The sequence below is a fragment of the Carassius carassius genome, chromosome 3, assembly GCF_963082965.1.
Source record: "Carassius carassius chromosome 3, fCarCar2.1, whole genome shotgun sequence".
In the NCBI taxonomy this organism is placed as follows: domain Eukaryota; kingdom Metazoa; phylum Chordata; class Actinopteri; order Cypriniformes; family Cyprinidae; genus Carassius; species Carassius carassius.
The window spans coordinates 3041358-3069169 of record NC_081757.1 but is presented as its reverse complement, the minus strand read 5'-3'; the positions used below and the strand labels follow the sequence as shown (position 1 = coordinate 3069169).

The following is a 27812-nucleotide window of genomic DNA, read 5'->3' as shown; positions in this document are numbered from 1 at the left end:
GAGACAGAGAAAAATATTGCCTTAATGTATGTCGAATCCGCAGTAGGGGTTATGAATGTTTCATGCTGTCTTTAAATGCACATATGCAGACCGCCCACATGCACCTTTTTATTTTACATACATTTACTGCACATGCAAAGACCCAAATGAAAGATCTAGGATCCATTCTTGGTGCTCATGCCACTCATACAATACAAGCAGCTCTTTTCTATACAACTAAACTAGACATTGACTAATGAATGTCAAGCTCCAGAAAATGATGGAATTTCAATTTTGGGGTGAACTATTCACTTACGCTCATTTAAGTACAGCAGCACTGTTTGTATGTGATCTCAGTTTCTCTGAGTTCAAGACAGAAGAATCCCCAATAACATTCTTGATACTGAAGAAAGAGGGAGGGGGTCTAATATAGTGAAGAAGAGAGAGAAGGGTTTTTCTCTGAAAACAAAGACCCCCCTTTCTCTTCTTCCCCATGGCCTCCTCATACAGCAACAGAAACAAGAGGACTATTCATCTTATTTTTGATCTCTTACTATTGGACTTGTGATCTCCATCACTTCTTTCTGTACACTTGTTTGCACTTTTGTCTTCACCACATTTTTATTTTTCAGTATTCACCTCCCCTTTCTTTTCTCCATTAAAAAATATACACCACTTCAAATTATTTAATTACTCACTCAAATGCTTTTATATATTTTTTTCAAACTCTTGTTTTTCTGTGGAACATATAAGGATAATTTTCACACTCTTCTTTTCACATCCAGTTTAAGTCAAGCTTCACACCTATCAAGCTCCAAAAAAGAAAAAATCCCTAAAATGAGTATATATGACTATATAATAATTCTAGAATACTCATATCGTATCTTTGTGAGGAATCCTCCTGAAATGTAAGTTATTCACTGATAATCTTACCATCTGAGCTGTTCATTTGAGAATCAGATCTCTGAATCTTTGAACACTAACAGACAGTTATTTGGAGTGAAGTGCTCACTTAAAAGGTGGATTATTCAGAAGACTTGGAAATATAGCATGCAAATCATATGGGCCATTATATACATATGTTATATTTATTGTGTTTTATGCTCATTTTTAGAGCTTGATTTTGGTGATTGACAGTTGTGGTTCATGTGGTTCCTATGAACTTATGCATAAAGATTCTTCAGAAAATTCTCATACAAAGAAAACTAGTTGTGAACTATCCATTTTAAATCTTTCTCATGCTGTCACTCTGCACTCATCTTTCGCTCTCTCCTTGACTTCTTATTGGGCTTCCAAAATAGCATGCTTAAATTGAGCTGACTTGATTTGTTTTTATTCAAAGAGGATCAATTACTGAGATCTAGCTGTGCAGAAGTTGTTCAACCATGAATAACAACCATGCACATTAACCCCCCCCCCCCCCCCCCAAAAACGAGCACACATGAACTATCACAAAAAAATAAAAACATGTATAAAGGCCTCGTTTTTCAATTCTTTCTTGCTCATTATTTTTTATCCTCATTCTTCTTCTGCTCCTTTCCCCCCACTTTCTCTCCTCTCTTTCTCCCTTGTATGCTCCCTCTTGTTTATTTCAGGATAATGGCAAGACCAACAATAATAGACTGGACTCTCCTGGCAGTCGTTGTGGGAAGGTGTGTGTGTGGAGAGGGTGTCCTAATTTAACCTCGTTAAGTCCCTGTCTCCCCTTTCCCCATATACTTCCGCTCATCCAGCAAGCCCCATTAATTGGCAGTGAATTTTGGGGGAATCTGAATGGACGGGCCGCTTGACTGGATGAGGTTCATTAAACCTATCTCCATCCTCCTCTCATTTAGATTACAGAGAAGCACTGTGAAGAGTACCACTGTCTGGCCTGTTGACAAGAGAGAAGCATGCTGACTGGTGAACCAGAAAAAACCACAGCATCCTGTTCAAGCCTGTGATTGGAGCCCACGTGAATTTACTTGGAGGATCCACTAGCCCTGTATTGAGAAATGAGAAGAAAGTTTCAGAGAAAACTTATCTGCATGTGCTTTTGGGTAAATTAGCTTTATTAAGTGAAAAGACCGGTCATTTAAAGACATTTCCCGAACACTGCAGTTTTCAATGGAAACGGTGACAGATATTGATCACATTTTAAAAATTTCCAGCTTTAATTTAAGGCCCATTGAAGTGCCCACGTGCAAACACACACGTGAACACACACACACACACACACACACACACACACACACAAACACATGCCTGTGTTTTTTTGTGTGGAGATTTTGTCATGTTTAGCTCACCTTATTTATCACCTTCAAATTATTAGGTACACAGTTATCTTATAGTTTCAGTGACTTTTATTAAAAATGTTACAGCAGATGATATTATCTTAAGTAGTGTAAAAGTGATCTCTGACAGAATTCAAAGGTTCATCCAGTGTCATACAGAATACATTGTTTTCATACTTTATGAGAGACCTTAAACCTTGTGTGACACTCATTTTTTTGTTACCCAGCCAGTGTTTGTGGGTCTGGTGGACCCACAAAACTGCAGTTTTGGGTTTTTAATTCACAACACAATCAAAAATGATATGTTAAAATACTCTGTGATGGACAGACTTTGAAATTGTCTCCCATCACCGTTTTCACTGTTAAAGTTGGTTGCTTGTTTGCATTTCTTCATCTAGCTAAGCAGACGTGGCAATAGGAAGTGCAAACTGAGAAAAACTCTTAGCTTCACTAGTGTATGTAAATGTTTTGGTTTATCCGTTATTCTTTTTAATTGCATTATTAATTGTATTTATCTACTTAAACTCTTGTTTCTAATTCTCATGTATATCATAAGAGTCAAAGTCAAGATTTTTTATTATATAAAAATGGTATGTTCCAATTTGGGGAGATTGGAAAAAAATGTGTATTTAAGATGTCCACCACTAGTAGTGTATGGATGGATAATTGTAGTGCTGTGTAGCATGTGAAACGCCAGCCTCACTGTCGTAGAGGGGAGTTGGTATTGTTTTTAGTATTTGCAATTCAAGTTTTAGACTGTTTTTATTACAATCTTTTGTAAGCTCGTAAATCTATTTATTTGCACAGTGTGCACATCTGCTCTAAATAAACAACCCTTCGGACCCCAAATTCGCTATTGGCTACTGATCCTCCTTGATACTTCATTCCAATTACAAGAAATATAAACAGCATATTTGGTCAAACTATACATTTGTGTTATTTTATAGTTTCGATGACTGTTATTGTAAATGTTGCAATTTAAAAAAAAAATAATAAATATAAAAAAGTATAAAATTCTAAAAGTACAGACATTGTATACAAAATTTAAATATTATGAATCAGCAGGTGTGTCCAAATTTTTACTCTACTATATATTATTCCCAATTTCATTTATGGACTATAAAAATCAAGATGTGTGTCCTTCAGAAAGAGATGAAGCATTTTATAAGGTGTCTATTGAGAATAATAAAAGAAAGCCTGATGAAATCAGCGATGCTGATTGGTTGTGCCCCAGCATATTTATTACTAATCAATACATTTGAATGTTGGAGTTGTTGTGAGTACACTGCTGTTTCTGTCTTTGAAAATGTCTATTGAAAAGCTCACTGGTGAAACTCTAACATGAATTATTCTATTACAATGTCACTGTGATTTGATCAACACTTGCTCTCTCTCTGGCTTTCCCTGCCAGCTCGTCTAACCTGCTCTCTTAGACAGAGATCTGACATAAGTAGGACATATTTTTCTTTCCCTCTCTCTACTCTAATGGCTGTATAGGTAAGTGAATCTCTGCTTTTATTCTATTATTTCTCCATTTAACGTTCCTGCCGGGCCATTTTTCCAGTTCAACACTTTTGTTCACTCTTGATAGGTGTTTTATTTATTTATTTATTTTTTAACATCCTCTAACTTGCTAAATGAACAAGCAGAAAATGTTGTTTAGCGGTGTAATGTGTATGTAATGTGTGGGTGGTGTTGTTTGCCCCTAGGGGGTGCTGTAAGGTTCGGCGCTCTGTGGATGAGGGATCATGGAGGTAGGGCCCTAATGCTAATGAAAGAGAACACGCGAATAGTTAGACGTCAGCACACATCAATGCCTACAGGGCAAATACATCACACACACACACACACACACACACACACACACACACACGCACACACACACACACATACACACACACACACACACACACACACACACACACACACACACACACACACACACACACACACTGAAAGACAGACAGAGATGCAGGAAAGGAGAAATACAGTAGGACTGTACTGTAGAGATGAGAAAATAAGTACAGGATTGTAGGTATTAAAATTTTGTTAATACCAAAAAGTTATTTATTTATTTTTTATTCACAAATGGTGATAATTCAATTATTTTTATTTTGCCTTAAGAAATAAAACTCAAAAAAAATTGAATTTAGAATGAAAATTAGAAATAAAATAAAATAAACATAACTGTTGAAGTACAAAAATGACTTAAAGTTAAATAGAAAAGCCAAAAGCACATAATGAATTTACTAAAACATTTTAATATATATATATAAAAAAAGTTGACAACAGTATATAAATAGTGCTGAAATACCACTGATTCCCATCTTAAATTTTCTAACATTTTTCTTTTTCATTTGGCTGTGCACAAGAAGTTCTTGCATTTGTGGTTTTATATCTCATTCAATTTCAACTTTCATTTGGGAAATAATGTCTATTTAATGATCTCAAATGACAAAAAAGGGGGCTACAAATAGGCTGGTGTCCCAGGGCCTTGCAGGACCACAATTTGTCCTTGAACAGGGATCAGAAAATTTGTTTAGAAAAACTGAGAGAGTGAGAAAGAGTGAGGAATTGGCAAAGTGCAAGAGAACATGACGGATCGCTCTCTAGGTGATTCCAGCTCAGCACCTTCATCAGACACAGCATGAGTGCACGAACACAAGCACACACACACACACACACACACACCGCAGTCTGTGACACACAATCAAACCCAACGGGAACTGTGTGTGCGCCTGCAGGTCGACAGCAAATCTATTGCTTGCAGGAGTGTGTCGGCAGTTCTGTGGCACTACAGTTTTAATGATGAATGTATGTGCAGTCTCGAACACTGCAGAGGTTACACAACATCTCATCACGAGGTGTCAACAAGAGCAAACTTAGTTTTCACAGGTAAGCTTAAACTATGCTATTTCTTATATAGCTTATATTATGCTGCATAAACATTTTACCACTGTATTGGGTATGCAGTATGAGGCTTAGATGTCAAATATCTAAAAATATTGAGAATATTATCAATTAGGCCTAAATCTGGAAGCAAACTCTGACAGATGTGCCTTTTAGCTCAAGTAAATAAACAAGCACATCCTGCTTGTAAAGATTTGCATTTGCTGTCAATTTATCTTTATCTGAAGGATTGCTGTTTTGCTTCAATATACAGCACAGCGACTTCCCACCAGAGCTAACTGAAAACAAATTAAAAATGGCTTTCCCCAATGTAAATAAAGTTGAAATTAAATACAATTATTAAACTTACAATATATCAATTAAACTTTAAATATAATTATTAACTTAAAATATGACTATTAAACAAAGTAAAATATAAAATAAACTATAAAATACAAACTAAAATGAAAACTCAAAAAAAAAAAACTAATTCTAAATATTAGCCATCCAATCAACGAACAGAGAGCTGAGAGCCATGACGTAGATGCTAAGCTCCGAATTTAAGATTTTAGTTTAGGTTAAAACTAAAATAAAAGAAAAGTCAATAAAATAAAAATCTACAAATCTTTAAAAATCGAAAATGACAGCGGACATGGAGACACAGGATGCTATTCGCTCTGTTGTGGAGAATAAAAGTACTGGACCTATGTCCAGCCATGCATTGTAGTGTTTAACCCACCTTGGTGACACTGCTTTGTGATGACAAGTCCATGGCCTTCCTCTGCTTTTTTATGGTCCTTGGAGTTTAAGAAGGTGTATCTCAGTCTCTTTTATCGGTTGAGCTTGAACTGGCACCCTTTTGACAGGCCAGTGTCTCCTTTCTTTTCTAGTCCTTGAATATTTCCATGTCATGCTGTAATCTTGCAATTAAGTTGCAGCATTTCCGACAGACTCGAAATGAATGAAGAGCTGTGTTTAACAGAACTAATCCTAACTTTGACAGTTGGCTGCAAATCTTTTCCTGTTTGTCTCTACTGTCAAATATTAGTTTAGATGCACTGATTGTACCGTGGATGCGTATATTTCCTTCACATAATCCGCAAAAGTCATTCACAGCCATGTTCACTCGGGTATTTCGCTCAGTGGTTTTGTTTTCACAGCAAACCTGTGTTTACAGCGGAAGTTCGAGGCGGCTGAGCCAGCACATAACACATGTCATAACCAAATGTTATGTGATTGGCTTACGGGATTTTAAACTTTAGACATGCACCCCCACCACAAGAAAGTAAATGCATGTGAATTATGCCCTTCCAGACTCTGTCTATGAAGCAAAGTGAAGTAGCAGAGTTTGGTATTACCAGGCTAAGATTTTGCTACCTCCCATTAAAACAGATGGTAGCATAATTCGGAAGCAAAATCCTTTATTAACATGTACACCTACCTCAACCCTAAACCTACCCTTACAGTCAGATAAATACAGTGTTGGTAGCATAATCTGATAGGTAGCATTATTTGTTACAACACCGGGACACGGCATCACAGTACGGTAAGGGGTGTAACATTTTAGTCACACACTTGAGGTATTCGGCCAATTATAACGCACTGGATAGCTGCCCAATCACAGCACACCTCACTTTTCAGACCAATGAGCTTTGTAAAAATCTACACGTTTCAAAAAGACTGTTGACTGCTGTTGCTGCAGTAGTTTTGTTTGTGCTAATGTGTTTTGTAAATCAGGGTAACCATCCGTGAAAGACTTGTTAAGTAACCAATGAAGAGCAGAACCAATTTCTACAAAACGATAAAGCTTTATTGAAATTTAGCAGTACACTCTTAAGTCATGCCAGATTTTTATTTACCAATGACCATACCAGTTAGTGGTCAAACAATATGGCTTTTCAATGGATGAAACCAAAGCCAATGTCAATTGGTATTGTAAAATTGACAGTACCATTCAAAAGTTTTTTGAACCATTCAGATATATATATAATGGCATAAATTAAAATGATAAAAAAAATACTAACATTCTTTCTGCTCTGTTGCATAAGTCTCATATATATGAAAAGGAAAGTCCCTGAGTGAGGTGAGCCATGAACAACATAACCCCCAAACAGATGGCTTGTATCTGTTGTGGACAGGGGTGAGGAGTCCACAGATTCAGGGTCCTAAAGTATTCGCTTTCAATCCACCTGATCTAGACTGAGGTGCTGATAGACTGGGGTTGAGTAAGAGGACGTGCTCGACGCTGTCTGGCTGAACAGTTTCTAAAGTCTGCGTGACACAGATAGAGCATGAGAGACGGGGGAGAAAGCGAGCATGAAGCAGTAAATTTCAAGTGTGTGTGAGTGTTTGTTCACGTTGATAATGATGTGACACACAGTCTGAATAATGAGCTGGGCTCAGGTGGACACACACCTTTGTCTCAACACTCAGCCTTCGGCTGAAGCTTACACTAGTCACGCACTCACTCACCCAGACACATGCATAAACTCGCGCTCAGACGTCACTCTTTCTCCCTCAGCAAAAAATCGATCCTATTTTCAGCAGCTTAACACTGCCATGTTCACGAATAGCATTTCCCATAAACACCTGACAAACACTCACATACATTTACTTATTGGAGCTAAATGAAGGCCATTGTAGATTACAGGACAAACCTCAACCAACAAAACCCCAAATCTCAACATTTTAATTCCACATAGCATAAAACATGTGTTTCCGATTGAAGAGATCCTCATTTTGTCCTCATTAAGAATGTTCACAGACCCGATCTGGCAAAATATTCTTCCTTGAATATTGAATGGGTTAATGATTCAGTTCTAGAGAGGCCACAAGCTTTCAAGGACCCAACCAGCAGTTTATCAATAGAATAAAACCAATGAGTGTCAAATTGCATTAGGAAAAGCTTCTCTCTTTTTTTTTTTAGCTTTTCCAATCCCAATTTTTCCCATTCCCAAAGAACTATAGGTTAAAAAAACAGCAATATCAAGAGGGAAGAAGAAGAAGAAGATGAAGAAAAAAAACAGTCCTTCGTAAACACAAGAAAGAACATCAGGGCAAAAAAAACACACATTGCTCTCAAGAAAGGAGTTCAAAAAATGAACATTTATAGCAATACCTAAGATAGAAGGTGACAACATGTGCTGATCCATGTGTGTGTGTATCTGTGCTTTTCTGGTTTTTCTCCCCACGGTATCATTTTATTTCTTAGATTTATTGGCTGGTCTTTACTACCAAATCCGGCTAACTATTCACACTGACAAAGCACGGTGAAAACACCTCTTTGTCTTTGTGAGAGTAGGAGATAAGTTTAAAGCCTAATAATCGCTCTGAGTCTTGAAAAACATCATAAAGCAACTGCTGTAAAATTGTGCTTCAGACAGCACTATTGGAGTATTACATTTCAAAACCACTGTTCTTCTCTCATTTAATGAAAATACAGTGTTTTTTCCGCCTTCATCTTCAACTTTTAGAAGTTGCACATCTCTCTCCAAAGTCAAACGAGAACTTTTCAGCTCATTGCACACAGACATACACAGACATATATATATATATGCACACGAGGTTCATATGTTCTACCAAAAGTATACACTATCAAAGAAAGACTGTTGCTTTTTAATTTTCCAAAAAGAGACTTTTGAAAAAAAAAAAAAAAAAAAAAAGACAAGAAAAAAGAAAAAACATGCAACAAAAATACCTTCATCTCGTGGCCGGTTCAGTGTCGATTCATCGTGTTTTTTTGTGAGTGGACCTAGGGTTAAGACAAAAAGGAGGGAAAAAGAGAAAAGAGAAAATTCAAAAAAAGATTACTGTGGCAAGAGAAAAATCAAAAAAGAAAACAAGAAAGAGCAAAAAACAAGAAACAGCAAGAGGTCATTGTTCTCATTCTGTTCAAAAGGTGACAAAAAATAAAAGCAAAGGCAAACAACAAAAAGCATCATAAACACAGAATAACAAGACACAAATCAGCTACAAGATCAAAGAAGTTTGATGTAAGTTCTGTGAATATTCCCTCTCGCCATTGTTTTTCTGCGGCTCGCAGGCCTTTTCTCTAACACCAGCTTTACTTGATACCGTTCCGACGGCTTGTTTGGACTCCAGGGATGAAGGAAAAATCAATGTGGAGGAATCAGGAATTAACCTCTGAGGTATGAAAAACAAGAATTCCCATTCCCACCCCGGTCCCCCTCCCTCCTCTATCGTTCCTTGTGCTCCGGTCAAGCTATCATCCGCCTCGCTTTGAAAATGTGAGAGGTTGTAGAGAAGAGGACCTGAGGGAAGGAGGGCATAACACACCAAGCACGTGTTCATGTTCTCACACAGACACGGCTCAGACACCCTCTAGGGAAATGGGAACAGAGGGTGCTGTGCTCGCACATACACACACACACACACACACACACACACACACCGTGTCTTTGAGTGTAAACTGAGGAGTTTAGCCGTTCTATACAAACACAGCACAAAAATAAAACGTCCAAATAAACCACCTCTTATTCACAAACTCTGGAAGTGTTCTGAGACATCTGTGATCAAAAATATACTCATTTCATTTAAGAAATGGAAGTGGAAACGGACTGTAAAAAGGAGTGTAACTTCATGAAACAAATCATTTTTGTCAGCAGATGCGTTATAAAGATATTTTTAGACCCCTTTTAGACTTCTTTCTGTGTGAGTTGACCTGAAAAGTGCCTGTGAAAGAGAGAGAGACAGAGAGACAGAAAAGAGAGGGATAGATATAGAAATATAATGAAGAGGTCTCTCTACTGGACATGGCTGTCCTTTCTCGATATTAAAGATGAAAAAGAAAAGAGTGCATATGTGTGTGAGAGAAAGACAGGTCAGATCACCCTCGCTCTGGTGTGTGTTTTCATTGACCGAGAGAAATATCATGCCAGTCAAACACACAAGAGAGGAAGTCCAGCCAAACAGGATGTGCCATCTGCCACCGAGTTCACAGAAGCATCTGTGAGTCCACTACTGTCTCCCTTTTCTGCGGTGATAGGAGAGCACCTAATGGTGTCTCGAGTGGAAAGCGAAATGACAGGATGTGGAAGCCAAATTTAATGAGATTCAATAAAGGTTGGGCTGATTTATTGTATGTGAGCATTAAAAAGGAGGAGGGCAAAAAAGATATGTATATGCATTTAGCCTTTCTACGGAGTAAAGGGTGGCTTATTCCACTTAAGTAATACAAGCTCATGCCCCATATACTGCATATGATTAAGAAAAAGTGATTCAATTTTTTTATTTTAATTCAATTGATTATTTATTTATTTATTTAATGACAAAGCTGTACTTTCAGTGTCATAGGATCCTTCAGAAATTATTTTATTTATATGATTTTATTATTGTAATCAATGCTGAAAAGGGATATTTTAATGAATAGGAGGTTCTAAAGAACATAAAAAAAGAAAATATTTACTTTTAAAATTTAATGCATCGTTGCTAGATATATGCATCAATTTATTAGACCCCAAATGTTTGAAGCCATTTTCCTAATTTCTTCATTATTATAATTTCTCTCTATAAAGGAAAGTACGTGATGTGCTCTGCATTTAACCCATCCATGTGCACACACACCGTGAACACACACACACACACACACACCCAATGCAGAGGGCAGCAGATGCTGCGACGTCTGGGGAGCAGTTGGGGTTCAGTGCCTTGGTCAAGGGTCTCACCTCAGTTGTGGTGATGAGGGTGGAAGAGACAATCCCTCCCAGACCTGAGACTCGAACCCGTGACCTTCGGGGCTACAAGTCAGACTCTCTATCCATGACTGCCCCCGGAGACTTACTGTCTCAGGATGGCCCTTTAACCTTCCAAAATCAATTCCATCCAATCTAAGAGGCTCATTTCTATTTTACACTCTCTGGTTTTTACCTGGATGGTGAGATGGTGGAGATATTGCACCCAAATGCGTCCTCCTCCAATCAATTTGACCATCCCTTGCCTCTCTCATATTCATTTTCTTTCTCCTTTGCTGCATGCCTCCCATCCAATTTTACTTTCTGATCATCTCTCCTCATCATTCCTCTCCTCATAACCTCCTTTTCCAAAGCCTAACTTCTCTCTATTCTCTTTGGTACTTACACAGTCTATTATTTCAGCCCCAGTTTCTGGTGCTGACCTTGCTGTGCCCTCTGGTGTTGACAGTGCACGTGGAGCTCTTCTGCTTTTTTTCCACACATGCACATATGTGTGCAAGTGTGAATGTGGTTAATGCTTTATCTGTTTTTGTTTAGATGTTTATGGTATGAAGGTTTTTGCAAGGCAATTTGTTTATCATTTTGTATGTGTGTGGATGGTATAAACATGTAAAATCATGCCTAGCATGCATACACATGAATGAATGTGTGTCTAAGTGGTGCAAGTGAGTATACATGACCGAAAGTAGATGAATGTTACGCAGGAGTTACACAAGGTCGCTGTTTTGCATGGATGAGCTGTTCACACACACACACACACACACACACACACAGCAAGCCTCATCAGCAGATGCCAGTCGAATTACACACTCGCTCAGTGTTAGATGTCAGGGCTCGTAATCAGGCCGACCACAGGTGTCTGTGGACCGGAACGATCCAGCAGGAATCTACCCTCTCCTCTGATATCCCAAACGGGGGGATATGAGTTCAATCTGCTACCTGTGGCTCACCCTCTTTGCAGAAATGTGATTCAGAAAATCAGCTTGAAAGAGGAATGAGATAGCCAGATGGCTTCCACCTGATGTTTTCATGCCTCTCAGCTTCTCCTGAGTGGAAATGGGTAAAAATTAGAGCAGAGATAGAAAGAGAGCACCCAAGTGACTTTGATAGACTGGATATAATTGAGCTCTATTTAACAGCATTAAAGATGCCTGGCCGACCTGGTGTGAAGAGCCCTTCTATTATACGACATGGGGAGATGTAAATGAGATTTAGATTTAGCATTAGAGGCATTTCTATTAAACAGAGTATTGTCACAGTCCAGCATGGGTCTATAATGAGTTGAGGTTTTTCTTTTGCTTTGTTAAAGTGGCGAGGAAGATCCTTGATAGAGAGAGGAAATATGTATCACATATTGGTATCACTGAGATACAATTAAATTTTTTATTAATATTCTGAATTATCTTTTATATTGTCGATTTCTTTATTTTTATTAAAGTTTTAGTAATTTTGTTGTATATTTTGTTTTTTTTATTCGTTTTTATATGTGACCCTGGAGCACAAAACCAGTCTTAAGTCGCTGGGGTATATTTGTAGCAATAGACAAAAATACAATGTATTGGTCAAAATTATTGATTTTTCTTTTATGCCAAAAAATCATTAGGGTATTCTATGAAGATATGTTGTACATTTCCTACTGTAAATATATCAAAATTATTTTTTTTATTAGTAATATGAATTGGACAACTTTAAAGGTGATTTTCTCAATATTTATTTATTTACTATTATGTTTTTGCACCCTCAGATTCCAGATTTTCAAATAGTTATATTTCAGCCAAATATTGTCATAAACTAACAAACCATACTTCAGTGAAAAGCTTATTTATGATGAGCTTATTAAAAGATGTTTAAATCTAAATAAATAAATAAAAATGGATCCTTATGACTGGTTTTGTGGTCCAGGGTCACATATGTGTATATAATTTTTATTCCTAATTACTTAGGTTTTAGATTTAAAAAAATCTCAAAAATTTCAGATTTTTATTATTTTATTTCAGTTAATCTTTATGTCATTTCAAATAAACAAACAATTGTTTATTTATTTATGGATTTAGTTTTATTTAACTATAATAACCTCTGATAGATATAGAATTGAAAAGAGATTGATTAAAATAGAGACACAAAAATGGTACAGTAATAGTATCAGACAGTAGATTTAAAAACATATATATATTTACCCCTTTCTCAAATCGAACTGATCTCAGATGTGTGTCTTTGTGACATCACACAGACAGGCCCCTCCCACAATTGACAGTAATGTTTCAGCACAGACTGTTTGACTGCCAGAGCAGATGTAGACAAGAATGACTCCTAAGAGATTTGTCTTTTGTAGACTTTAGCTCCAAATCTAATTAAAAGCACCTGAAAAAAATGAATCAAGGTCGTTGGTTTAACTTTCACTTTACATTCAGTAGTGTTGGGACATGATTGGAACTAAAACTCTGGCTGTGCCCAAAAGCTGAAATATGACACCTCCGCAGGCAACATATGGAGGTAAGAAGGCAACAAGGCACGTCCAAATCATAAGACTGTGTGACATCCCATCTACTGAGACACCTTCATGTGATTGATTTTTGAAGGCAGTATCGATGTATCCTCCTGCCTATAATATCTCACTCTTCTGTGCATTCGATGCTGTGACAATTAAGCTAAAAAATGCAAGAAATTAGTTATGTTTTCTCAGAAGCCTTCCTGAAATCCGTTTCGGGATGTATCTTTGTTCGCAAACACTGCCTGCAAAGTCACTGCCTTATAAGTCAGCAAGGCAACAAGTCAGCTGCCTAAGTTTTTGGACACAGCGTAGGGGGGAAAGTTTCTTTATATACCCATGGTCCTGAATGATTGTCATATTCATATGTCATGATATTTACACTGAACTCCAAGGCAGTGGTTAACCCTTTAAACCCGGCGGGACACCTCCGGGTAAATCAATGCCTTGATCAACAAAGCTTTTTGTGCCATTAACTCTAATATCTAAAAAACATCATACAGCTCAGATAGTCATGTGTCATATCTCATTTGAAATGTCTCATTGAGTAGAATAATACAAGCATAATTGTTTGGGGCTTTAAATAAACTGGAGCTGGTTTTAGTACAAGAAGTCACCCCAAGACCCATATGAAAGTAATATATTGAAGGCACCATTTTGCTTGTAACTTTATAAAACATGCTCAGATCGTGGGAAAATAGACACCAATTTTTTGATTTCTTGATTTAAAAGAACCACTATAAGTACCTATAATCCATCATTTATATCTAAAAATATTCCTCAAGAGTTTATAACACACATAAAACTGCACAGGCTGCATGTAGCTTAGCAAAAGAAATCAAAGGTAGCTGTCATGTAGCATTTTCGTTGGTAACTTCATAAAACATGCATATATCATAGAAAATGGCAATGTCATTATTTGCAGAAAAAAGAAAAAAACACCCAAACTCACCATAATCCATCGTTCAGATCTAAAGATATCACTCATAGAGCTATAACACATAAAACAGAATTAGGACATGTAGCTTAGCAAAAAAAAAAAAAAAAAAATCAGAGGTTGCAGGCCTGTGCCATCTTAGCTCATAACTACATGAAACGTACATAGATCTAAAAAAAATCTGAATTATTTTCAGGACAATTCTCCCAATTAATTCATCATTCAGATCGAAAGATTTCGTTCATATAGCTGTAACACATGAAACCAGACAGGTATGCTTGAGGCGCAGTAGAATAATCAACTGCACTTTCACTTGTACTTTTATTTGTAACTTCAGGAAACATGCATACATCATTGAAAATCGCATGGTATAACTTTCAGAAAATTCTTCTGATTAAAAGGAGCCGAAACTTATCATAATTTGTTAATTAGATCTAAAGATATTCCTTATTATGTTATCACACACATTAAAACCATTTAATTAAGAAAAATATAGGCTACGTTTTCATTTATAACTTCATGAAACTTCATGTATAGATCATGGAAAATGTCATTATTTTCATTCAAATGAGTCCAATCATACCATAATCTGTCATTTAGATCTAAAGATATTCGTCATTGAGTTATAACACATAAAACCCCAAATGCACACAGGGTGTCTTTCTCATGGTTTTTACTCTTGTCAGTTCATGAAACATGAAACATCGTGGAAAATGGCATATTATTATTTACAGCAGATTATCACGATTGAAGTGAGTCCAAAATCAAAACAATCCATTGCTTCTTGCGTGTGTAAATGATACCTAAACCCATGAGCTCCACTGAACACTTGGCAAGCAGAATGTAAAACCTAGAATATTTCTGTGTATTTTATCTTTTATATAACTTTTTTTTATATAACTATGTATCATTTTAAATCTTAGAAGTTCAGAAACATCACACAGCTCAGATAGTCGTGTCATATGTCATTCGAAAGGTTTCTTCAAGTAGAATAAAACAAGTATAATTTGCTTTGACTAAACTTGAGTGAGGCATTACTTCAAATTCAAAACAACAATTTCAAAACTGTGAAGGGCTGAAAGAAAGCTAATTCACATACAGCACATATTTTGGGGAACATCAAAAAAAAATTCTACTACCTTATTTTTTTCATGAGATATTGAACGTCAAATTATTTTTCTCAAAAAGAGAATATTAAAATGCAAAGCAATTTGTTTTTTTATCAAACGATACCTACCTTTTGACTCTCCTTGCTACAGTTCTGGAGTTATGAGTCAATATTTTTGTGTATGGCACCCAGAAAACAACAGTTTTTAAAACAGTTTTTTTGTAACTTTTGGACACTTTATGCTATCACCACAAAATGTGAAAAAATACAGGTAACATGCTGGGGAACATCATCAAAAAATAAATTTCCTCCTATCTTATTACTGTCCAGGGATATTGAACACTCTTAAAAATAAAGGTGCTTCAAGTTCTTCACAGTGATGCAATAGAAGAACCATTTTTGACTGTTCAGTCAAAGGTTCTTTAAAGAACCATCTCTTTCTTACCATTTTATACTCTGAAGAACCTTCTTTCAAACAGAAAGGTTCTTCAGATGTTAAAGGTTCTTGATAGAACCATTTAGTCAGAAAGGTTTTTTCTATGGCATCGTAAAGCACCTTTATTTTTTAGAGTGAATGTCAAATAAGACAGATATGAAAAAAATAACTGTGTTGGAAAAAGGGTTGAGAACCACTGCTGCAACTGATTTTCTATAACCCTATTATATTACCATCACAGTAGTGTCAAAAAAGCCACAGTATTGCCATGGTACAACATAATAAAAAAAGGTAATATGGTAGATTTGGAGAGGGAAAGAGAGCACAAATGTTAAATAGAGAAAAATAGGAGGCTGAATAAAAGTGGAAGAAGGAGTGTTTGGTGTAGACAGAGAGAAAGAGAGACACAGAGATAAGGTGGGATGGAGTGAATGTGGGAAAAGAGGAATATTTGAACAGCAGAGCTAGATGGGATGACATTTAGGTGTGGTGGAGATGCAGACAGCATGAAGGTTAAAACTGTTTCCCCGGTAACCCTCGCCGCATGGAATTAAAGCTGGGTCTCCAGAGAAACACAATGCCCCACGATTTATCTGCCTGCTCAGTCATAAAGAGCTGTCATAAGACTGACACATTAGACTTCAAATCCTGCATACAGCTGACATGAGCCAAGAGCTCATTATAATGACTGCTGTAATATCATATTCTAAGAAAAAAATGCACTTAAACGGTCGACTACTGGAGAGATTTAAAAAATCCCAATTATTATCTTTCGACTAAATACTGTATATCAAAGCATCCTTAAAACAAAATCGATTATACGTATATTTGAAAAGCAAAACTTTATAAATCTCATAAAATTTATGGGGTATTTCCAGTGTATGATATTTACACTGCTGCTTCAATCTTATGAGTAATATTATTTTTATTTTTTTTTTAGAAATAAATGTTCATTCAGCAAGGATGCATTAAATTGATCTTTACATTTAGCTGACGCTTTTATCCAAAGCGACTTACAATTGCTATATATGTCAGAGGTCGCACACCTCTGGAGCAACTAGGGGTTAAGTGTCTTGCTCAGGGACACATTGGTGTCTCACAGTGGATTCGAACCCGGGTCTCTCACACCAAAGGCATGCGTCTTATCCACTGCGCCAACACCACCATCTTAGGTGAAGGCAAAAACCTTATTCAATAAACAGTCCTTAAAATTATATTGTGATTTCCAGAAAAAAATATTCAACAAAATATTAACTGTTTTTAACATAGATAATTATACGAAATGTTACTTGAGCATATCAGAATTTTTTTTTTTTTGAAGGACCATGTGACACTGAAGACTGGAATAACATTCAGCTTTGCCATCATTGTATTTAAATGACATTTTATATACACTCACCTAAAGGATTATTAGGAACACCATACTAAAACTGTGTTTGACCCCCCCTTTCGCCTTCAGAACTGCCTTTAAGGCCCGTTCACACCAAGCGCGATAACTATAAAGATAACTATAAAGATAACGATATTAGCGTCCACACCAGCGAACGATATCGTCTGTTTGTTCTGAGCGCACGTGCGTCTGCCGCTTTAAATCCTCGAGCTCGTTAAAGCAGGGTAGATTCTGATTGGAATGTTAATGTTTGTATCATTCATCAGCTGGAAAAAATTCGCTCTGAAAATAATTCCAACAATTCTGTTTCTCTATGCCTTTATCGTTATAGTTGTAGTGTGGATTTTGTGCTATTCTTTAATATTGAGAACGACTTTTAAAACTATATCTTTATCGTTATCTTTATAGTTATCATGCTTGGTGTGAACGGGCCTTTAGTCTACGTGGCATTGATTCAACAAGGTGCTGAAAGCATTCTTTAGAAATGTTGGCCCATATTGATCGGATAGCATCTTGCAGTTGATGGAGATTTGTGGGATGCACATCCAGGGCACGAAGCTCCCGTTCCACCACATCCCAAAGATGCTCGATTGGGTTGAGATCTGGTGACTGTGGGGCCATTTTAATACAGTGAACTCCTTGTCATGTTCAAGAAACCAATTTGAAATGATTCGAGCTTTGTGACATGGTGCATTATCCTGCTGGAAGTAGCCATCAGAGGATGGGTACATGGTGGTCATAAAGGGATGGACATGGTCAGAAGCAATGCTCAGGTAGGCTGTGGCATTTAAACGATGCCCAATTGGCACTAAGGGGCCTAAAGTGTGCCAAGAAAACATCCCCCACACCATTACACCACCACCAGCAGCCTGCACAGTGGTAACAAGGCATGATGGATCCATGTTCTCATTCGGTTTACGCCAAATTCTGACTCTACCATCTGAATGTCTCAACAGAAATCGAGACTCATCAGACCAGGCAACATTTTTCCAGTCTTCAACTGTGCAATTTTGGTTAGCTTGTGCAAATTGTAGCCTCTTTTTCCTATTTGTAGTGGAGATGAGTGGTACCTGGTGGGGTCTTCTGCTGTTGTAGCCCATGCGCCTCAAGGTTGTGCGTGTTGTGGCTTCACAAATGCTTTGCTGCATACCTCGGTTGTAACGAGTGGTTATTTGAGTCAAAGTTGCTCTTCTATCAGCTTGAATCAGTCGGCCCATTCTCCTCTGACCTCTAGCATCAACAAGGCATTTTCGCCCACAGGACTGCCACATACTGGATATTTTTCCCTTTTCACACCATTCTTTGTAAACCCTAGAAATGGTTGTGCGTGAAAATCCCAGTAACTGAGCAGATTGTGAAATACTCAGACCGGCCCGTCTGGCACCAACAACCATGCCGCGCTCAAAATTGCTTAAATCACCTTTCTATCCCATTCTGACATTCAGTTTGGAGTTCAGGAGCCGTGGGAACGGAGCGAGGCCAGTGGAGTGATTGGAAATGAGCGACACCTGCTCGACCCACCGGTCTCGAGTCCCACGGAGGAGATGGAAGGATATAAAACAGGAGCGATGACAGTGAAGGACGAGAGAGGACCAGGCCTGGATTTATTTTGTGTTTTGATTTTGTTTGTGCGCGGCAGTCGTCCGTGAGGGGCTGACGCGCTGTTTTGTGTTTATTTTGATTATTAAAGTCATTTTGATTGTCTGTCGGTTCCCGCCTCCTTCTTCCCGATGATTATGAAGTTTGTACTGCATTACAAGGAGACTGTCTTGACCAGGACCACACCTCTAAATGCATTGAAGCAACTGCCATGTGATTGGTTGATTAGATAATTGCATTAATGAGAAATTGAACAGGTGTTCCTAATAATCCTTTAGGTGAGTGTATAAAACACTTACATTAGTACTGTTTTTACTGTATATTTGATCAAATCAGCACAGCCTTGGTATAAACAGGTGACACTTATCTCAGTGTAATTAGAAAAAAATCTTAGTTTCTTAACAGCCACCAAGAGTAAAACATGAATTCAGGGTCAAAAATTAACACTCGCCGAGTGCCAAAGGCAAGGTAAAATTGGCATTGGGTGAATAAATTGAAGGCCAGTTGACCAGTAACTTTATTAAGAACTGCAATATAATGCATGATTTAAGAAAGGGGTGTACAATCTGTTCCTGAAGGCCACCTTCCTGCAGTATTTAGCTCTAAAGCGCTCCAACACTCCTGCCTGGAAGTGTCTTGTAATCCTGAAAGCTTTGATTAACTGTTTCAGGTGTGTTTAATTTTGAAGTCCCTCCAGGAGCAAGACTGGACATCCCTGATTTAAGTCAAATCTGAAGAAAACACCTGTCAGGACTAACGCACACCAACTTTTACCTCAGTGTGGTGACATACTGTATTGCACACTGCTTGCATTACAGTATTAAAATATAAGGTACATATACAACCCGAATTCCGGAAAAGTTGGGACGTTTTTTAAATTTTAATAAAATGAAAACTAAAGGAATTTCAAATCACATGAGCCAATATTTTATTCACAATAGAACATAGATAACGTAGCAAATGTTTAAACTTAGAAATTTTACACTTTTATCCACTTAATTAGCTCATTTAAAATTTAATGCCTGCTACAAGTCTCAAAAAAGTTGGCACGGGGGCAACAAATGGCTAAAAAAGCAAGCAGTTTTGAAAAGATTCAGCTGGGAGAACATCTAGTGATTAATTAAGTTAATTGATATCAGGTCTGTAACATGATTAGCTATAAAAGCTTTGTCTTAGAGGAGCAGAGTCTCTCAGAAGTAAAGATGGGCAGAGGCTCTCCAATCTGTGAAAGACTGCGTAAAAAAATTGTGGAAAACTTTAAAAACAATGTTCCTCAACGTCAAATTGCAAAGGCTTTGCAAATCTCATCATCTACAGTGCATAACATCATCAGAAGATTCAGAGAAACTGGAGAAATCTCTGTGCGTAAGGGACAAAGCCGGAGACCTTTATTGGATGCCCGTGGTCTTCGGGCTCTCAGACGACACTGCATCACTCATCGGCATGATTGTGTCAATGACATTACTAAATGGGCCCAGGAATACTTTCAGAAACCACTGTCGGTAAACACAATCCGCCGTGCCATCAGCAGATGCCAACTAAAGCTCTATCATGCAATAAGGAAGCCATATGTGAACATGGTCCAGAAGCGTCGTGTCCTGTGGGCCAAGGCTCATTTAAAATGGACTATTTCAAAGTGGAATAGTGTTTTATGGTCAGACGAGTCCAAATTTGACATTCTTGTTGGAAATCACAGACGCCGTGTCCTCCGGGCTAAAGAGGAGGGAGACCTTCCAGCATGTTATCAGCGTTCAGTTCAAAAGCCAGCATCTCTGATGGTATGGGGGTGCATAAGTGCATACGGTATGGGCAGCTTGCATTTTTTGGAAGGCTCTGTGAATGCTGAAAGGTATAAAGGTTTTAGAGCAACATATGCTTCCCTCCAAACAACGTCTATTTCAGGGAAGGCCTTGTTTATTTCAGCAGGACAATGCAAAACCACATACTGCAGCTATAACAACAGCATGGCTTCGTCGTAGAAGAGTCCGGGTGCTAACCTGGCCTGCCTGCAGTCCAGATCTTTCACCTATAGAGAACATTTGGCGCATCATTAAACGAAAAATACGTCAAAGACGACCACGAACTCTTCAGCAGCTGGAAATCTATATAAGGCAAGAATGGGACCAAATTCCAACAGCAAAACTCCAGCAACTCATAGCCTCAATGCCCAGACGTCTTCAAACTGTTTTGAAAAGAAAAGGAGATGCTACACCATGGTAAACATGCCCCGTCCCAACTATTTTGAGACCTCTAGCAGAAATCAAAATTGAAATGAGCTCATTTTGTGCATAAAATTTTAAACTTTCTCAGTTTAAACATTTGCTATGTTATCTATGTTCTATTGTGAATAAAATATTGGCTCATGTGATTTGAAAGTCTTTTAGTTTTCATTTTATTAAAATTTAAAAAACGTCCCAACTTTTCCGGAATTCGGGTTGTAGATAGATCTTTATGTTTTTGGTCTGTACTGTTTGTCACAAATATGCAGAGAAAACAACTAAAAATCCAGTAGAAAATTAAATTTACGAACAAATCTCAATGAACCAATTATTAATATATCTTTTCATAATTAATATGAGATTCTAATATCGGCATTCATAATAATTAGAAAAGTATAGGAAAATGTTGTCGGTTGTAATCATATAGTAATCATATCAGAACTCTGCAGTAATGGTTTGCGACAGTTCAGTCAAAAACTCCATAGTGACTTATGAGGCCTATTAATGACTTTTACTTGTGTGTCTGTGTGTGAATGTGAGAGATTGTGTGTATGAGTGCACACATGACAGATGCAGGCTAATTTTGCTGATTTAATGTATTCTAGCTCATTTTAAATGACTATTGTTTTTCTCCTTTTCTCGCTGACGTTGCTGTAATCCTGTTAAAACATACAAAAGCAGCCGCTAATCACATGGATCAAAATAGAACATGTCACTGACAATGTTCCACCACGCCAACATCTTCCCTTTCCTTCCCTTCCCGCTCTCCTCCAGCTATGTCCCCGGTAACAGTTTCATAGGGATGGGACGATAACCGGTTTTAATGATAACCGTGATAAAATGTGCTGAAGGTTAGTAATATCGTTTAAAAATGAATTATCATTAAAACCGTGTTTGATTATCCCGGTTTTAATAACTCACTATTAAATCATGTCCAGCCAGCAACAGTCTGATGCAAGCGCAGCGCACAATGTTTTTTTTGTTTTTTTTTGAGAAGGAATGGCGAAAGTCAGTGACTTTTCTATGCTTTTCTATGCTTCTACACTTTTCATTGTAAGGAAGAAAATGCCACAGAATTTAATCTTTCTTTAAATTAAGTGCATAGAGTTGCTTGTTTTATTAGTTGTTTGTTGATTATTAAATATAAAACTTGCTGAAATGTTTTCAGTGTGAGCATCAACTATTTTTGAACACTTTCATCTCGTTTCAACAAAACCGTGATAATATTGATAATCGTGATAATTTTAGTCACTATAATCGTGATATTAAATTTTCATACCGTCCCATCCCTACAGTTTCAATACCTTCATTCCACAGAAATCTGCCGATTTTCTCACAGAATCAGCATAGATCTGGACCTGCCTATGGGACGTGTACCAGATCTTTTTTTCCCCTCACACAGTAAAAACTGATATAAGGTCAGACCGGTTCACTCTTGACATACTCTCAAACTTCCTATCCTTTTTATTTTCACCTTATTCCATCTTTCTCCCCAATTGCTCTTTCCTTCTTTGCCTCTCCCACAGTTTCTACTTCCACATTCATCCTTCTCCGAAGCACCAGGAGAGGTACAAGCGTGTATGAGTGTGTGTGTGTGTGTGTGTGTGTGTGTGTCTGTTTTTGAATCTAATTTGCATTCACAGCCACTTGCCGCCTAAGCTGCAGCAGGCACTGAAGAGATGGCCCTTTGAGCTACACGGAGAGAGAGAGAGAGAAGAAAGCAGCAGGAGGAAAGAGAGGGAAAGAGAGACAGAGTAACAAAAAGGAAATGAGAGGGCAATGGCTCTGCATGTATGCGTATTCCATGTTTCTCTATGAGTGAGAGAAAAGATGCAGGGTGGCATTTTGAAGCCTGTTACCACCCAAGACAAAGAAACTACTTAAAGAAAAGGTAATTTATGTGTCATTATTTATTATTTACTCACCCTTATGCTGTTCAAAACCTGTATGATCTTATTTTCGGTGAAAAAGAAATATTCTTGTCATTACTGTAGTCAACCGTAAAAATATTTTCTTTAGTTGAATCTCAATGATATTAAAGTAACACTAGTTTTAAGTGACCCTGGGCTGTCAAGTATCAAAATGCACCATAAAAGTAGTCTAACTCATGCACTTTATTCCAAGTCTACTGAACTCGTATAATAGCTTTATGTAAGGAACAGACACTGTATGTACAGGTGCATCTCAACAAATTAGAATGTCATAATTCAACTGGTATGAAAAGCGTTTATTAAATAAATTAAATGCACACAGACTGAAATAGTTTAAGTCTTTGGTTCTTTTAATTGTGATGATTTTGTTTCACATTTTACAAAAACCCACCAGTTCACAACAAATTAGAATATGGTGACATGCCAATCAGCAAATGAACTCAAAACACCTGCAAAGGTTTCCTGAGCCTTCAAAATGGTCTCTCAGTTTGGTTCACTAGGCTACACAATCATGGGGAAGACTGCTGATCTGACAGATGTCCAGAAGACAATCATTGACACCCTTCACAAGGAGGGTAAGCCACAAACATTCATTGCCAAAGAAGCTGGCTGTTCACAGAGTGCTGTATCCAAGCATGTTAACAGAAAGTTGAGTGGAAGGAAAAGGTGTGGAAGAAAAAGATGCACAACCAACCGAGAGAACCACAGCCTTATGAGGATTGTCAAGCAAACTGGATTCAAGAATTTTTGTGAACTTCACAAGGAATGGACTGAGGTTGGGGTCAAGGCATTCAGACGTGTCAAGGAATTTGGCTACAGTTGTTGTATTCCTCTTGTTAAGCCACTCCTGAATCACAGACAACGTCAGAGGCGTCTTACCTGGGCTAAGGAGAAGAAGAACTGGACTGTGGTCCAAAGTCCTCTTTTCAGATGAGAGCAAGTTTTGTATTTCATTTGGAAACCAAGGTCCTAGAGTCTGGAGGAAGGATGGAGAAGATAACAGCCCAAGTTGCTTGAAGTCCAGTGTTAAGTTTCCACAGTCTGTGATGATTTGGGGTGCAATGTCACCTGCTGGTGTTGGTCCACTGTGTTTTTTGAAAACCAAAGTCACTGCAGCCGTTTACCAAGAAATCTTGGAGCGCTTCCTTCTGCTGACCAGATTTTTGAAGAGGCTGATTTCATTTTCCAGCAGGATTTGGCACCTGCCCACACTGCCAAAAGCACCAAAAGTTGATTAAAGGTCCTATGACATGAAAATTTCACTTTCTGAGGTTTTTTAACATTAATATGAGTTCCCCTAGCCTGTATATGGTCCCCAAGTTTCTAGAAATTTGAATCTGTGTAAATCGAGATTTTGCTATCTTTCTCTGCCTTTGAGAAAATGGAAGCTCAAACGGGCTGATCTGGAATCTCCTCTTTGTGACGTTTCAAGGAGAATTGTTACCTCCCCTTTCTCTGCTCAGCCCAAATATTTACATATAATTCAGTCGCAATGTCAGGACAGGCGTTACAAACAGACTTTTATGATATGGATTCGACAGCACCGGCACAAACAGTGAGTAACAGTGTTCATTAATGCCTGATCTGTGATCAGTGATTTCTGATGTGTAGCTAATTATTCAAGTTCACACAGACTTTCTTTCTAAATCGTTTAATACTGTTTATGCATCAGTGAATCAAGCCAGTGACTAAACGATCAACTTCACATTGTTTCTCTTAGTAGCATGAAACAAATCTGTTATTTAAATTGTGATTTAACTACAGAGAGCGATCAAAGAACGCTCCCTTTTTTTCGGAGCTCTCACACATCGCGAGTATATCTGCACTCTTGCCTAAACTGCCGTTACAATGAATGACGCTGTTATGCTGCACAACAAAGCTCTTACTGTATTCATGTGTTTGCTGTTAGTTGTGGTGAAAGCATTTTGTCAGAGAAAACGTGTTGCAATAATGACGAGATGACTGCATTCACGCGATAAACAGACTCTGTCTATTCAATGCTCATCACTGCAGCCTTTCATGTGATGGGAAAAGATCGAAAAAATAATTATATAATCAACAAATCCACGATTCGTTAATCTCGACAGCTGTAATAGTAAATATATTATATATATATATATATATATATATATATATTTGAGAGGGGTTCCACATGCAATACGCATTTCAAATGCAAAGATGTCAGCCAATCACAATAGTTGTCGTTTACTCGGAGTCTCACAGCAGACACGCCCCTTCAAACAGAGCATTCAAGCCAGAGGGAAAATATCAGGATATAAAAATGCTTTTTATTTCTAAATTTTAAATGTAAAATTCATACTAACAATATAAGTACACCTAAGGAAACATTAAAAAGCATTTAAAGAAAAGGAAATAATCCATGTCATGGGACCTTTAAGTGACCATGATGTTGGTGTGCTTGACTGGCCAGCAAACTCACCAGACCTGAACCCCAGAGAGAATCTTCCAGACCCACTCAGCAGTGCCAGAAACTGATCATCTCCATGCCACGCCGAACTGAGGCAGTAATTAAAGCAAAAGGAGCTGCTACCAAGTATTGAGTACATGTACAGTAAATGAACATACTTTCCAGAAGGCCAACAGTTCACTAAAACATTTTTTTATTGGTCTTATGAAGTATTTTAATTTGTTGAGATAGTGAATTGGTGGGTTTTTGTTAAATGTGAGTCAAAATCATCACGATGAAAAGAACCAAAGACTTAAACTATACTTCAGTCTGTGTGCACTGAATTTAATACATAAGTTTCACAATTTGAATTGAATTACTGAAATAAATGAACTTTTCCATGACATTCTAATTTATTGAGATGTACCCGTAATTATTAGAAATAGTATTTCCCCCTGGTGAAGCTTTTAAATCAAATACAGTGGCTATAGCGTAGATGGAAAGCCAATAGCATCAACATCGAGTGTCTCATAACAAAAGATGATGATATCAAACCTGTCACTGATGTAAAAAAAAATAAAAATCTATTTTTATGGTGCCTTTTTGGCTTAAATTTTGAGCTTGACAGCATGCTATTCATCACTTATAACTTATTATAACAACATCATTCAAGGGTTTGAAATGACATGATAATGAGAAAATAATTGTAATGAACTACTCCTTCAAATTTCACACCAAACCTCTACTTCATTTCTGGTGGCAAGCCAATATATATCACAAAGGCCAATACCAGACATCAGTAGATATCTGTCATTTTGTAATTATCGGCATTTGCCAATGTGTTTTTCCTTTTGGCCTACAAGTGTCAGAATCACTGAGAAGCCCATTGCCTAATTGCAGATGTGGGGGAGCTCTAATTTCTGTTTAATAAAAGAAAGGCGAATTCAATAATACTATTTCAATATACTGTCAGAATTCAGAAAATACACATTTGCATCATTTAAACAAGGCTTTGAAAACCTATTAAATGTTTAATTCCAAAAACCTTGCAAACTTCAGCAAATCCAGTTGTTAGGTGAAAAATAGTTTCCTGTATAAAACACATGAACTCTGTGCATGATGATCATAATAGGATTAAAGAGTCAAGAAAGTTGCTATCTAAAGTATAAATAAGTTTATTTTATAGATTTTTAAATAAAAGATTTTATTTTATTTGTTTCCTATTTTGTTCAATGGAAATTAAATATAAATTTAATTGTAGCCGTTATTACGCTTAGGGTTTTTTGTAGACATTCTTAAATTAAAAAGTTTGATATATGTATATGTGCTATAAAAAAAAAAAAAAAAAAAAATTGATCAACTACTAATAATTTCCAAAAGCATTTAGCCATTAGCGTGAATACAGTCCTCTATTTTAAATCTGTAGCAATTAGACGCTCCTGAAAACAGCTTCTTTAAACACCTAATCTATATGTGTTTATTAATGGAGTCCATTCATTCAGGGTACTTTCTGTAACAGTCCCAGAAATCATAGGGATCTTTAGTAAGCTCGTTTCCATCAATCGCCTGTAACTGTACAAACACCTCCAACAACAACTGATGTCAAACCAATTAGCTTGTTAGCATGTGAGAAGAGTTTCTGTGTGAGGCAAAGAGAAGAGGAGAGAAAGAAAGAAAGCACGGCACAACCTAGCACAATGCACCATCTGCACAACGACGGCCTAAGTCAAGAATTCACACACACACACACACACACACCTAATAACTTTCTCTCAAGTGGTTCTCTCTTCTGTGGCTATAAATAGAGTGTGTGGCAGCGCTCTTGCTAATTCCTTCATTGAGAGTCTACTGGTAACGCACAAAATGCACACACACGCTCGCACTGCTCTGACGTGCTGCCTGACAGCTACACGCAGAAAGAGCTGAGGGGTTGCCAAGCTGACCCCGTCCCCTGCCAAACCCTCATTCTGTGTCAGCATTATCTATCCATACATATCCGCTCTCATCTCCTTCCCTCTCCATTTTCCCTCCATTTCTCGGCATCTCTCTCATTTACTTCGCTTATTCGGTCTCGCTTTGCAGTATATTCGTTCTTCATTCTTGCACTATACATCTTTATTACTCAAGTCCCGTCTTATTCATTTTCTTGTGTCCGTCAGCTGTTATCTCATTCTTTTAATTGAGTATTTGTTATTCTCTTGAGCTGACAGCCTTATAGACACATTCATTAACACACACTTCCTCCCCAAAATCTCATGGCCCAGCAGTCTAACAATATAACAGTTCTGCTCTGGGATTTCCACACACACACACAAACACACACACACAAACACACACACACACACACACACACACACACACACACACTCACACACAATTTCAAGTAAGCCTGCACACGTTCTCAGCTGGAAAGTTACCAATTTGCTCTCATTACTTTCTACTAAA

The 27812-nt window shown here is 37.5% G+C and overlaps 1 protein-coding gene across 2 annotated transcripts in view; it reads right to left on the bottom strand.

The window, feature by feature from the left end:
* nlgn2a (neuroligin 2a) overlaps nt 1–27812 on the bottom strand; it is a 170999-nt gene that overhangs the window by 75145 nt on the left and 68042 nt on the right. Inside the window, exon 3 of one of the 2 annotated variants that reach the window (XM_059525025.1) lies at nt 8839–8892. The exons of the other annotated variant lie outside the window; for it this stretch is intronic. Within the exon in view, the coding sequence (XP_059381008.1) occupies nt 8839–8892 (54 nt within the window). The remainder of the gene's footprint in view (nt 1–8838; nt 8893–27812) is intronic. 2 annotated transcript variants of the gene reach the window in all.